The 15530-nt window shown below is 39.3% G+C and overlaps 1 protein-coding gene across 1 annotated transcript in view; it reads left to right on the top strand.

Annotated features, from left to right (window-relative positions):
• Positions 1-3572: 3572 nt before the first annotated feature.
• Positions 3573-15530, top strand: part of ARHGAP18 (Rho GTPase activating protein 18) — a 95291-nt gene continuing 83333 nt past the window's right edge. Inside the window, exon 1 of the mRNA XM_048298303.1 lies at positions 3573-3784. Within this exon, the coding sequence (XP_048154260.1) occupies positions 3741-3784 (44 nt within the window). The 5' untranslated portion in view covers positions 3573-3740. The remainder of the gene's footprint in view (positions 3785-15530) is intronic.

Genomic DNA, 15530 nt, shown 5'->3' with positions numbered 1-15530 from the left:
TTTTTGCTGCTTTTATTAGATTATGCATCTATTAGATTACTAGATTATAGCAACAGTACAAATGCCATGCATTTATGATTCTATTGCAATCACAAATGCCCTTTCTGGGCCTGCAGTGAGAACCTTGCTGATGTTAGTAGCTCACAGTGCAATTCTGTTCTCAAATCTGCTTTCTCCATAAAAAAAATTCTAAATTACCCAAACTATGTCTCACATAAATTATGGGGTTCATAATGACAGTTGCTGCTATAGGACATCAGCCTCACAACAGCAAATTGTCTCAGGCTACCAAGTGCAACTCAGTTTTGTCACCAGAATCTTCTTTCACCTCTTCTCTGAAGTTCTGTCTGCAGATTGTGTTAAATTATGAGCACTTCATTCTCCAGGTGGAGCTGGATGCTTTTATGTATCAGAATATGGTATGCTCAAGACATCTGAGAGCTCCTATATTCTCCTGACACTTCAATATAATCACCTGATCCATTTTAGAGTCAGTGAACTCTTTTTTACAATACTCAAAGTGCATTTTGATGGAGTATATTTTTACGGACTGTACCTCTTCATTCCATGGAGCTTACTCGAATCCTTTCCCAAGGATTTCCTCTGCAGGCAAAGCTCTGACTTCAAAAGCTGGTAGCTCTTTTTCAGATTCTTTACCTATAATTACACCTAATAGACTGCTCTTCTGTTTCACCCTCACCCTCTGTTTCACCCTGACATGCTCATCTGGCACGCTGAGGTTTGCCAATTTGTACACATCCCAGTGAGGATTGCAAGTGGAAAATGTAACAATGGGAAAAAATACCTCCAGAATTGTATTACATCAGCTAGATACTGTAAAAAGAACATAGGATGATCAGCTGGGAATACGACACCTATTAGCTAATAGGATTAGGAATTTATTTCCCCCTTCCAACAGTTTATGCCTCACTTGGCCACTATGGGCGACCAAATACTTTATCTGAAAAGCTTTGCTTTCATCCCTAGCATGGTGAAAATAGTGGGCTAAATTTTCAATCCTTCGAATTATTTAAAATTTTCTGATGGATAGCTTTCTGCTAGAAAATGCTGATTACTCAAAATCTAAAAGTTCTTTTTGTAGAAATCTTTTGACAGAATATAATCAAAATACGTGTTACCCTCTTGAGTACTGAAATACACCCAAACATGATGCAAAAAAATTTGTTTTTTGTCAAACATTGTAATAAAGTGAAGCAATACTGAAACAAAAGTCCTGAAGTGTATGTTTTATTTCAAACATTTCGGAAAGTCTTTTTAGAGATTTTAAACCAGAATTTTCAAAATTATTTTTCATGGAAAGTTTAAATTCTTGCAGGGGAAAAAAAGAAAAAAAATGAACATCTGAGGTGAATTTTTGGTCTAGCAAGGTGATTTAAATATTTTAGGGAACAAACAGTTTGAATTTTAATAGCATTTTAAAGCTACATCAGATTGTTGGTCTTTCTGAAAGAAAAAAATATTATACAGATAAATACAAGCATGGAATTACCAAGTAAGTATTACTTAAGGAACACAACTGAGAGATAACCAATTTTAAGAAGAAATATGAAAGGGAGATCATAAGTACAAAAAAAATAAGCCAACTGTGCTAAAGCTGCTAGAGATGAAACACTATATCTGCTCCACTCTGCTGTAAATTGTGTAGAGAGCAGCCCAGAGGATGAGAACAAGTTAGCAAGTGAAGGGCAAATATTTTGGAGCTCTCATTGACATGAGCTGAGAAATACAGGAAGTACAGAAAGAATTTGTGGAGAGTAAAAGAATGGCATTGATGAAACAACAAACTTGAGGATGTAGGACACAAAAAATACATACAATGAGACAAAAATATCCAAGTTGCAGTATTTACCCACTACCAAACCTCCCCCCAACCTATTTTAACTGTCTGCATAATTTTCTGTGTGTTTACAGAACCTGTATTCTGTCTGATTCATCAAACTCCCCAAAACTAAACACACTTTTCTCATAAATCTGATACTGTCAAGAATGTGCAGACAGAAGGGATTAGAGACAACAGGAAACAACAGAGTTAAAATTTGTACTCTTTATGTGGATTTCCAAGAATTCTTTCTAGAAAAACCGAATTAAAATTTACTGTAGCCAGCTTACTTCAAGAGATGTGTATATATATATGCATATATAGTGAATATGTGTGTATATATGCATATGAATATATATATGAATCAATAACACCTTACAGGTACAAACTTCTAATTCATAGCAAAAATTTAAATTGTATCTTTGTGGCACTAAACTTACTTCTAAGCTATCCACAGATGCCAAATACTTCCTGGTGGGCTGGAAACATTTCATGTACTGGGGCTTATCTTTGTTTATAGTTTCAGTAGTCAGAATGTTATCTGCATAGTGAAATCCTTCATTAGAGGGGTTAAGTAATTTAATCAAGAATTCTGAGTCAGAAAAAATGAAACACAGTTTTGTGCTCAAGCTTTCTCCATACAAGGTAACGTGTGCGTTACGAACGTCTTTGAATTACACTTAACACATACAACTTTTTCAAGAGTCTTGTCTTGTTCGGTGCCCATGGCGGATGCACAAGAAGGGGAGAATAAGGCTGAAGGGACACTCTTAATCTGGAGGGCACCAGAAACAAAGTAATTAACATTCATAGATTTGAAAACGTGGTTCTACTGCTCTGATTTCACTTCTGCTGTGATTTTCTAGGTTGCTCTTCACAGCAATAAAGACCCCAGAATTTTCTCCATAACCCAAATCAAACGATATAGAAATTATATATGGTTTATATGAGGACGTCATCCACTGTAGAGATGAAATTTCAAGAGATCCAACATCCAGGAGTGGTTTATAGAGGTAATTTCAGTGTTTCAGTATCCTTACGGTAACATCAATGGTGTTTTATTGCTCCCAGCCTGAATTTGTCTGCCTTCTGCTTCAGTCCTTCTGGATCTTATGTCTGGTAGATTAAAGAACTATGACAAATGCTCCTGCGTAAACGCTAACACGCCATAATCAAACCACCTCTCCTTCTCCGTTCTCTGCCGAGCTGAACGAAGCGCAGACATCGCTTTCGTATGGCGAGGCAAGGTGCCCAGGCCAACAATCACCCCCCTTGCCCCTCGTTGAACTCTTCCCCACAGAGCAGCATTTGAGAGAGGCACCGTGCGGGTCTCAGCCGTGCCATACGCTGGGACGGGACCGGCTTCCCCCTCCCGTCGGGCACCCACGCCGCACCTCCCCGCCCGTGTTCCCGCATGCTCCCCTTCCCTCTGCCCCTGGCCCGACCCCAGCCCCGTCACGGTGTCCCCGCCGCCGGCCGGCGCTGAGCGGAGCGGGCGGGGGCCGCCCCGACGGCGGGGACTCCCCGCGCTCCCCCACTCGCGAAGATGCGCCGGGGCCGCGGCCCCGCCGCCCCTCAGCGCCCCGGGCCCGCCGCCCGGCCCCGCACCGCGGGCGCTGCCCTCCCGGAGGCGGCCGGAGGAGGGGGCGAGGTCGGGCGGTCCCGCGGGGGGGCCCCGGCCCCGCCTCTGCCCGGGCGGGGCGGGCAGCGGCCGAGTGTCCGCGGTGGCGGCGGGGCGGGCAGGGAACGGGCGAGGGGAGAAGCCGCTGCCACCGAGGGGCCGAAAGCGGGGAAGTACCAGCGAGGAGCCGCTGGCGGAGGAGCCCCACGATAGCGGCTCCCTCCTCACCCCGTGTCCCTCCCGGCCCCGAGGCAGCGGCGGGGAAGGCGACCCCGGAAGATGGTGACCGTGGTGACGAAGCTGGTGCACTACCTGCACCTGAGGTAAGGGCGGGCGAGCGCGGCCGCCGCGCTGCTCCTCCCGCCGGGCGCGACGCCCAGGAAGGGAACCGCGGCGCGGTGCGGGAGCGAGTGGCAGCGGCGGGGGTGTCACCGCGGGTGGGAGCGTGTTCTGCCCCGGCCGGGCGCTCCCCCCGCGCTCCGCTCCGCTCCCCGCCGCCTCGGGCTCTTTCCAGCCGCTCCCCGAAGTGCGTCTTGCGGTACCACAGGACAGCGAGGCGCGATTGTGGAAAACGCCCGTTATTAGTCTAAAGTCTGAAAAGTTGCTGTCCCTACAGTATTTTGTAGCGTAATTTTAGTAGCATGGGTTAGACAAATTGCATAGTTAGCCTTTTTTGTTTTACGGCTTCTGTCAGGGTACGTTACTAAGCCGTTTTTCCCAGTATCATCTATTCTAATTAGAACTTAGCCGGTAAATACAAGTATTTTTGCACTGAGTGGAGAGAAAGCAAAAATGTGCGCACTCCCGGTGATGTTCCACTGTGTTTTGATGAATCACTGTTTTTCCCCTGTATTTGAACACTTGATGTACATCAAAAGAATTGATTGAAAACTCAAATAACATGTATCAAGAGTAGTAAACAGAAATTTAATTTCTGAACGTAATGATATTTTAGTGTAGCCTTTTCACATAAGGCTGCTCTGAGACTTGATTTCATTACCTAATTTTTTTCAAGAAAGCCATAGGAATGAGTGGAAAAAAGGGCAATCAATTATTCTGTAGCTTTTTATTGGTATGATTTAAGACTTGATTCCTAGAATACCTGCAGTCTGTAGATATTTTTTAAACAATTATTAAAATAATAATACTTTGACATGAATTGCATGAGAAAAGTATGTAATATCACCAGTTTTAACTGGGCTTTTTCTCTGATGTAACAGCTATAACTGTTAAACTTTTTCTGTAAGTCTGACCAAAATCACAGCTTAATTTTATAAATTTTTGTGGTTTTATACTGTGTTACTTTGCTGGGCAAATAGAGAAGGAAGTCAAGAAGGAAAAACCCCTGCCAATTCCTTACTCCTGCCTCTCTTCTGTTGTTCTCCTCTAACAGTGGTTATTTGTTTAAAGGAATATTCCTGCTGGTTTTGAACCAGAGCTTCATGGCTCTCTTTGCTTTATAAACATCAGACTAAAAAATAAATGTCAGCCTCAAAGACTTTATAGTATAAAGGGAATTAGGAAACAGCAATTAATGCAGACAGCTGAATGAATGCAGCAAAGAAAAAAAAGTTATGTTCTTTATCCAGTAGCATCCTGATCACTGTCAAGTGTTTTGTAGGTATCATGAGAAAAGATGTAAAAAGGCTAACAAGTTCAATAAACTTTAAGGATGTACTTCTCATGCTGGATGAGGGATTGAGAAACAGCGAACAGCATCTGAAAGTTTGATAAATGCCTGGTCAGTGCCCTGGCTGAAGGCAGAATTTGAGTAGTTTATTACTGGGTGGAAGAAGTCAATAAAATTAGGGAAGATGTTAAGAAGTCAATCAATATGCTTTTATAGGAGAAGTAGAGCTGTTGGAGATATGGCTGAAAAGGGATGCAGTAAATGCAACATTTGAAAAACTGAAGGTTATTAGTCCTGAAGAACCTGAGTAATGATAAATTTCCATTATTCAATGCTAAACAAGAGAATAGCCACTTCACTGAGTATTGCTGGAATGGTAAATAGTGGCAGTATCTAACAGGACATAAACGAGCAAAAGATGTTCCCCAGAACCAGTACCCATCAGCAAGACTGGGAAAATTTACATGCTTGGTCATCTTTAGTGAGTCTGTAGGCTTAAAATGTGGATGGATTTTAGCAAGATCACATAATATTGTTTTTCCATTCGTATCACAAAATCGTGATAGATAAGGAATGGATGTTTCAGTCAATATCAGTCAGACATTAACAACTACTATTAGGCATTACCAGCTGCTTATTATTTGCCTCCTTTAGTAAGTGACCAGCAAAATAAAAATTAGTCCAGAAAATAATAATGTAGAAACAAGTGCATACATATGAAATTGTCTGACATATTCTTGAAATACTATAATTTCTGGTTAAACCTTTTAGTAGGCTTCTGGGTAGCCATGCCATAATAGTTTTTTTACTATTCATGAGAATGGAAGTAGCTAAAAACCAGTTAACAGCAAGGAAGCCAAAAAATTAGCTGTCAGTCTGAGTTAAGAATAGTTAGGTAGCTGGTGGGATGGGAAAAATGCTTCTCATCAGCGTTATGCCTTTTTCTCACCCTATGCAGAAATGCTAAGGGTAAGTTGTAACTCCTGTATTCTGTGTAAATTCTAAACCTTTGGGTCCCAGTCCGTGAATTTAATTTTAAGGTTCTGCCACCGTTAAGTGAATAAATGCTATGCTAATATATATTAGAAAAAATATATTTAAACATTAAAATATGTACTTAATAAATTTCTAAGAATACAGTTTGTGACAAGATTAGACTATGACAGTAAAACAGTACACTGGGCAGCCCAAACAATTACTATAATCAGATCCTTAGAGAATAGTAACTATGCCCTTAACTCAGTACTTACTGAAAAGTGGATAATTAATTCAAATCACTTTAGGACTTGCACAGTTAGCAGAAATATGGACATCATAGGAACCTGTCTTTGAATTTGACACCTTACAAAACACAGGATCCTGAAGCTACAGGAACAATATTAAAACCTTGGGCACTATACAACTATTCTAAGAAGTCTCCTTTCTGAAAATCAGAAGTAAATACACTGAAATGCAATGCTCATAACGCTACAAGAAATAATGTAGCAGTACTTGGTCTCTTATACTTACCTCAACTAATTAACCTTCATAGAGCATGGTTATGTACCATTTAAACCCCATTCAGCTGAGTCATAAACTTCTGATTAGTTTCAGTCAGACAAAAGCGGGCCCACTGAATGGGAATGGATCAGCCAAGAAACTAATCATAAAAATACCAAATTAGGTTCTCAGCAAGGCGAGATGCTTTCATATAAATATACTTTATGTAATTATCTCTACATAAGTAAAGATTGTGCACCAAGTGACAGCAGAGCAGTGCACAAAAAAAAGAAATGAGCAGTGATTCTTGAGAACAACAGACAAAGGAGATGGCAGCAGATAGAGCAGTTCCCAATGACAACACCAGGCAACACAAGCAAACTGAAGACAAAGATGCAGACTTCTGAATGTAAGACATTCATGAGGAGAGTGAATATTCGATGCTACCAAGGAGATTTCCACAGTAAATTGTATTGCAGAAATTCAAACTGAAGCATGGCTGGTGTAGTTCTTCATTTTAGGAAGTGCAAATGCTTAAGCTACACATGTGGAAAAGCATAGTCCCAGGCTTGAAATGCTATTTTGGAAGTTCAAATGTTTTTATCAATTAATTATTAGTTTTCACAACCTACCTCTCAAAGTGGTCACATGAAATGCAATTTTAGTTGAAGCAGCAACTAATAAGACTATTTTGGAGCTGTCATGAGATTCCTGCTTTTTCATATGAAATTTTTATATCTTTAAAAATTGTCCAGCAAATAAAAAAAACCTTCTGCTTATACTGTCAGTTACATCTTACTTCATCCCTCTGATTCATTCCCTTTACATTCATCAAAAGATCTCACTTAGGTTGTGCAGTGTTGGAATGTGTGTGAACTTAACAATATGCTTCTTAAAATGCATGGGTCTACATGGTTTAAGATGTGGCTGATGGACTGAATCCTGCCTGAGGAACATTCCTAACTGGACTGGCACATTTTTCATAAAGGAGCCTTGGTTCAAGAAGTTTGGACAAGACACTGTACCGATGCTACTCCAACACCTCAGCATGTGGTGGTGCGTGGTTAGCTTGAGGAAGGAGCACCTTTCCTTATCCTCCTCTTGAGAGGCTGAAGAAGCAGAGGAAGGAACACAGCTACCTCATGCTTAAGAGGCCCAGCAGAGGTTGAAGCTGCTGCTGTTGCTGTTACAAAAACACACAGTCTGGACCTCTTGGTTCAGTATCCCTGGCTACCATACTAGGGCAAAGTGTTTCCCTATGAAACTTTTTTCAGAAGTTTCATGTCTCTCTTGGAGCATTCCAGGGAACTGTGATGATTTCTGGGGTTGGTACTAGTGTGGCCATCTCTGATGGTCAAGTAAAGGACACAGGGTTCTGCTGAGTGCTGCAGGTGAGGTTATAGAGCACAGGTATTATTTTATGGTTCCTTATGCTCTTGCAGTAGCATACAAACGGTCTGCATGGATTGTTGGCTGGTCTTTTATTCTTACCAGTCCCTCCTCCCCACTCAAGCCAAGGATATACTTGTGGATGATTTTGTTTGATTTGTAAAATTATACACTAAAACAATTTTCATACTGGGACACGTCGACCTGAAGTGATGTTGTTGACTTCTGAAGTTCTTGAGTTCATTTTCTTTTAGAAGCTTAATGTGTCTTTAACTTTTTTTTTTTTTTTTTAAATATCTGATGTAGCCACTGTATTGTGTCTTATACCCTGGTGTAGGAACACAACACATAAGGATGACAGGTTGAAAAGAACTTTCTATCTCTCTGAGTGCTACCTTGCAGCTTATAAAAAAGCCACTATCTTTAATCCACTTCATAAACATATGAAGCTTTTTTAAAGCTTAGACTGTTTGTGCTTCTCAATGGGTGTGCTGGATGGAACCATGGTCCCCTTGAATTTAGAAATTAATTTCTAATTGTCTACCTACAGTTGCCAGTGGAAAGTTTCTACATATTTCTTTTGTATTGACATTTTCCATGAAATGAAATTGATTTTTCCACCCAAGATATGTTCGTGAGTACTCAAAAAAAGCAATTTTATTGCTGCTTCTTGGCTGCTCGTGCTGAGTAGATTCTGCTCTTCTCCATGTGATTGTCCACATTTGACCACATCTTTCTTGATTATGAGTGATTGAAAGTGACACTATAATTTTAATTAATGTTTAATCAATGTCTGTGATAATATTAAAACTCTGCTATCTAGCCTGATATACCTAGATCTACACAGAATGGCTGATACCTTTTTTATTGCTGTACAACACTATGTTTGATGGTTGTCTTGTGACCAGTTAGTATCTGTCATTTCAAACTGATGAGCCCCCTGGCTTATAGCATAAAATCTAGTTATTAAGTCTATTAAATTCATGCACTTGTGTATGTTTTTTATTTTTCAGTCTTTTTGTTAATCCATTTTTTCATAATATCTTGGACTTTCTTTAAATTGATATCCTTAATTTTATAGTATCAGTAAATTTCACATGATGCTTTCTGTCCAAAGCTATGAATTGAAAATATGAAATATTAAGATCATTAACAATAGGGAGCCTAGAGAAATTTTAATAGGAAGACTCCCCCAGTTCATTGGTTTGCTTTTCAGTGTAATGTATTGCTGTCTCTTTTCAGATAAGCCTTTCCCCAGCTTACAAACTTGCATTGTTCCCACTCTCCTGTTTATCTCTGTATGTAGTTATGGTCCTTATGTGTTCCAGTATCAAATGTGATACTGAAGGCCATATAGGATAGGTCTCCTGCAGCCCCCCATCCTTAATACAAGGTATTTTATTATTTAAGTCTGTATTTGCCTTGGTAAAGGTAAATAATGCCTTGTATTTTATCCCAGCTTTCCATTTACCTCCATGTCTCAAAATACGCTTTCCTTTGAAGCTCCTAAAAAAGACTTGCACAGTGTCAAGCTCAGAGCAACAGGTGTAAAGTTGTCAGTTTTTCAGTTTTTCTCTTTCTGAATTATATTTTTGTTTTTCTTTCTGAATTATATGTTATGTTGACATTCTGTGGTAATATGACATCACTTGAGCTGACAGATTTTTGTAATCACTTACTATTGAATTAGGGGAATTATTTCAATATCTAGGACAGATGATTATCTATTCTGCCTGCCTTAATTTTACTGAACCTTAAAAACTTTGCTGCTGTCTTGAATACAGTGTAGTGTTATCCACAGATTTTCAGGAGTTGTCTGGATTTTGCTGTCATTATCCTGACAGAGTATTAAGTCAGGAAGTTTTGGGGTGGCCATGCCAACATTATCTTTGATTTCAACTTCATTCTTACTGTGCAGCAACTTTACTGCTATTTAATTTTTCCTTTTTTTCTGTACTGTCAAAGATAGTATATGTAATTTAATTTCTATTGCTAGGTGTCAAGACCTGTCAACTGTCAGGAGTCTGCTTGACTTTTGGCAATTTTTACTTTATCCCTACATTTTGACTTTTAAGACAGAGCTTTCTTGTCATCCCCTACTGCTCCTCCCTCCCGCCTCCTTTCTTGTAGACTTTTTGCTCTTACCTTATAGAGTGTTTAGATAAATCCATTTATTTTCTCAACCGAAGATGCTGCACACTTGTCAGTGATCTTTATGGAGCTGCCAGCCCTTCAGAAGATACTGAACATCTGAGAAGCCTGTGGTGAGGCTGTGGAACAGGGAACTCAAGGTCTTAGGCTTGGGAATCATCTGTGTGTAAGCCTGAACTCTTATTTTTATTTAAAAGTGACATGCAATGTAAAAAGCATGCATTCAGCAAAATGCTGCTAGTAACAACATGCTATTTAAAGTTGTCAATTCAGCTCATTTTGACTCAAAAGGATTACTAAATTATTGTATTCCAGCTCTGCAAAGAATTTACCATCTTCCATCAGCACTTTTGACTCAAAAAGGGTATTCCTTCATCACTGCTTTGAAATGGCTTAAGCCACTTTCTGACCAATCTATGATAAATAACAAAAAAATTCTCAGAGTGAATTAAGAGTGTCAACCCAGCAGTTTCCCCTCAACTAAACTTAACTGTATCTTTGACTAAAGAAGGCCATCACTGATGTTTTGTTATCATTTAATTTCTCACCATTCTGCTCCATGTGATACCTCCTGGAAACCACACAAAGGTGGGAGGATTATCAGAGCCCAAGGAACATGCTCTGGGACACTCAAGATTTCAGCTTTTCACCAGGCTTGCCAGATGAAATAGAAAGGAAGAGGCACTTATGCTATTTGCAGGTGGAAGATGACCCCTGCCACCAAGGAGAAGGATGGTTGGCAGATATTTCTCAGACAGCGTCTCTTCTGTCTGATACTATGTATCAAACCAGGCGTGGCCTCGGCTGGGTAGCCCTTATGGTGGCTTTTCCAGCACTGGAAAGGAGATGGCTGCAGTAACTGCGAGCTTGTTTTCCTCATTCTCTTAGGGAGTACAAGAGTATGTGTGTCATACACACAGACCTACATTCCCTTACTCTTCCTCCTCAGATGTTTATTTCCGTCAATCCTTCCTGACATACCATCTCAGCAAAACTGACTGCAGTAAGGATTGAAAAGCCTAATACTACTTTATTTTTTCCCTGCAAGAGTGATCAATAGAATCAATGGATGCTTGATGTCTATCATGTAATAAGTATATATATATATATTATCACCCTCATTCTCCCTTCGTACTGTCAAAACTTCCTTCATAATCTCTGGATTAAAAAAAAGAAGCCAGCGTGGCCATCAGAGTCCATCAACTTGGAAGGAAAAGTTGCATCACTTCAATAATTTTTCTTTCTGCACCACAAAGATCAAAATAAGAAACAGTGCTGTATAAAGTAAGGTTTGAGATGGCAGAGATGTAAAGCAGAAGCTTGAATACAGTGAAAATTAATAGAAAGTCAACTCAAGAAAAAAAATATAGACAAGCACATTTTACTTACTAGAAGCCAGCAACCCAGAATGAGCTCTTAGCCACTATGTGTCCAACGGAGCTGCAGAAATTTGAACAGTTATCAGATGGAGGAATTAGGGTTTGGGGGCACTACAGCAAAGGGTGGGTGCAAGAGGTGAACTGATCTATCGTGTATTTTTCCTGTATAAAATTTAGATTCTGTGAAAAGAATTTTGCTCCTCTCTCTTCTTCCCAGCAGAGAAACATATGGCCCTGCATTTGGTGGCCAGCACTAGCAACAGATTAACAACTCTGATAAATACTACATTTTGCTATTATGACAGTAAATGCTTTTAGACCTGGGCATAATGAGACAAGAGATTTCATAGCCACAGAAAAGCACATGTTTTCTACGAATTAGGGCCATAGTATTGATTTATAATTACATATATCAGATAGAATGGTTTATATCTCCAATAAACTTTAAAGGCTACCATCTGCCTGTAGACAAACTTAAGGAAACTTAATTTGGATAAAAACCTGCTTGGATAGTTAATTCAGTTAAGGGATCAATTTCTAATAAAATTGAAGGATTGGGCTGTGTGATAATCCTTTGAACTACCTCTAGCAGCAAATTTATCCTTAGCTTTTCTTCGCCACAATGTCACACTGGCTCTCAGCTTTCTGGTAAGTGATATACCCAGTAAGGTCAATAAAAACTGACTCAAACAAAATTGAAAGAATTTTAAAACTACTGCTGTTGTAATATTAATAATAGCAGTAAAACTCGTCAAAATATAGATGATAATAAAAGAACATTAAAATATGTAGTAGTGATATGAGGTAAGTTGGATGTTTTTAAGATTAATTTAAAAATAAGAATTATGAATGCATGCACATGTACTAGATAGGAATGGGATCAACAAAGGCCTTCAGTGTTATGGGATAGACAGACATGAAATGAGGACAGAACAGAGGTGTTTAAGTAAATGTCACTTTGAAATGTCTTAGTCTTTCAGAACAGTGTTTCTGCTCTTAAACAAAAGCAGTTTCTATGCAATGAACTGCCTGGTATTTACTGACTCCCCCTGCACTCTGTGCCCTTAGCAATTTCCTTTGAACTCTCTCACACAGCAGAGTATAAGGTCCAGATCAATTTGATAAATAGGAAATCATAATGAGCTGTTTATAATAGATTTAAGTGCAGTAAAGGATGTTATGTTTTCTTTCAAGGTGTCTTTACAGCTAATGTAGAGATACCATTTTAATGGTATGGGCTTCGTGGTGTCAATTTAATGGTTTACATCAGATTTGTAAATCCTCCATGACATTTTTATTAAATGAAATATTACTTCATCTACTGTGCTGCTAACAGCATATAGTTTCCCTAGATAAGTGAGAAGTTCAGACCAGTGTCAGAGCTTAGCTACATTAGCCATTTGTGGTGAAAGAAAAGCCTCTATTAATGCTTATGCACTAGGATTAAGATGACTTGAATGCTGTAATCCTTCCTGTTCGACTGTTGGCATCATGCTGCCATCTGACAACAGCTGTTTCCTTCTTAATCTGATGGAAAAAAAAAAGGTGGTAGATTGTTACTTGCACCATTACAAGCTCAGTCACTGCATTTTATGTTTTAGTAAATATGAACACTGTATCATAATAAAACCCTCTTAAATGTATCCACGTGTTACATATAGTACAGTCTTGTTTTTTTTTGTCCGCTGTTCTAGTAAGTACCCGAAGAACCAACAGACATTGTTCTGCACCAGCACTTTATTTTTAGTTCTGTAGTTAGGAACAGCAGGATCCAAAACTTGTCATGAGGAAAAAACCCAGGCATTTGGGGCACGTAAGAAAAATGAGTAAGCATTGCATGCCATGACACTTTGTAATCACCACTCTTGGCAGAAGGCCAAGCACAAAGTTCGTAGAGTCTTTTGAAGCTACTGGAGCTGAAGGGTCCTTGGAACTGGGTATCAGGCTGACATCTCTGTATTTCCTGACAGCTGCTACTTTCAAGACACAAAAATACATTTGCCTCACCTATTTCCTGAGCTTCAAATTGTTGGGTACTTAGGTGAATCTTGGAGTTCTGAAACTCATCCATGAGAATCTGGTTTGAGCACTGTTGGATTGTAGTCCCATTATAGGTGCTGGTTTGACTGACAGCCACGGGTATGCCCGTGTATATTGAATGCGTTTGGTATTGGGGATAAAAGCTTGCTAAATGACAAAGCATTCCTTGAAAGCAGAAGGCTGAGTATTTGTATTCTTTTTTAACAAAAACATCTTTTGAGTTGGTAATGCACAGAATAGTGACCACTGCTGGTTGTGAAGCTGGAGAATTTAACCTGAAGATCCTGTCCTTTATGTATGTTTTCTGAGTTTAGCTTGGGAACACGATGGAATTCAGGCATGGATAAAGGGGAGGGAAAAAAGGGTCACACTAAAAATCAGGTAAAGTTAGGCAAATAATTCTGTACCTTTCAAGACTATAAACTTTATTATAATTTCAGGTAAAATCCTCTGAACAGAAAATAGGGATGTCAGTATTTACAAGAAGAATGGAAGCTGCAGAAGGCAGCTGGTTTGCACCCACCATTACCCAGCACTGTGTGTATGTGTGCTGTAGATCACCCCAAAGGTACAAATCTCTCAAATTTACAGGCAAAGGGGAAAGGATTATGGGAGTGGCAGATTAGGAACTGTTTTGCACTGACCCAGACAATTATTATAAACAATTCTGATTATTGATGGCAGAAATACTCAGAGTCATCTCAGAATTTCCAGCAGCAGAAGTCCCAGCTTCTGGGGAAAATGGACTTATGTTCAAAGTGTCCCAAAATACACCTCTAGCCCCGTAGCTGTTGAGGGAAGTGAAAACAAAACTTCTGTCTATTTTGCAAAACACAGAATATTGCTAATAGCAGGATAGAAAGGAAAAATGGTTCTACTCTTCCTATCAGATACACACTGTGAGAAACAAAATTCCTTAATGTTTGAGGTTGATGGTTCCTCAGGCTGGGACACCCACCCCATGAACTGGCTGCACAGAGACTGAGCTTCTCATTAATTTCTGGAATCATGCTCTGGAATTTGTGCAACTATTAATTTGTGATTCAGAGGATCTTTGAACCTACTCTTGTATTAGCTGAGAGTCATGCTGAGATTGTTAACTTAGCAAATCACTTGATTCTGCCGTTCTCTTTTGTGTTAGCTGCTTCCAGTAATGAGACTTTGCATGTAAATACGAATAGTTGGGGCAAAATAAAAAACTATAGGCCCTAATAGATAAAATTAAATATTGCAGGTATTTTCATCACACTGCAGAATGTGTGAATAGTGATCAGGTGCTTAGGAATGAAATGGAAGGAAACAAAATATGGAATTATCTGCTTATATTAAAGATCTGCTGTGTAAACTGTATTTAACACCATCTTCAAACAGATGAGTTCTTGGGAGTATTCTCAAGGGGATTTCTTTTATTTGCACCATCTATCTTGGTTTAATCTGAAGTAAATAAAATTCATTTAAAATTCATTCAAAATTCGTTCCTAGGTTTCAGTCCTGCTGACTCAAACATAACACCAAAACCAAACAATCAGCAGGACAGTCTTTGGGCATCAGTATGAGCTGTATTATGAGCTCTGGCGATGCCTGCAAATGTAATCTTTGGAAGGACATAGGACCTCATAAGATATACTGACATTTTACAGTGAGAACAGATTGGTTTTTAGGAAGTCTTCTAATCCAGAAGTGTTCTAAATATTTTTACTTTTTGCTGTAGCAAAATGCATTTGGCAGTTTTTATTCATTAACTGAAAATATCACTCAGAAATTCAGTGATGCAGATGTCTTTCTGTTTGTCCACTGACATTTTTGATATTTACATTTCCAGTCAGGGCATAAACACAACAGTTTCACTGACTAAAGAGGACTGTTAAAATTTAAATGCATGTTTATTTTTTGAATACGTAATTCACTGAATTAAGATAACACTGAACATCCACTATGAGCTGGGAACATGGCTTGCAGTTTAGAAAGGGGCCTGTCTTCTGCAGATAAGTACACTGTCAG

Source organism: Corvus hawaiiensis, chromosome 3, assembly GCF_020740725.1.
Source record: "Corvus hawaiiensis isolate bCorHaw1 chromosome 3, bCorHaw1.pri.cur, whole genome shotgun sequence".
Lineage (NCBI taxonomy): Eukaryota > Metazoa > Chordata > Aves > Passeriformes > Corvidae > Corvus > Corvus hawaiiensis.
Note: the sequence above shows the minus strand (reverse complement) of the source record. Positions and strands in the feature narration are given on the sequence as shown.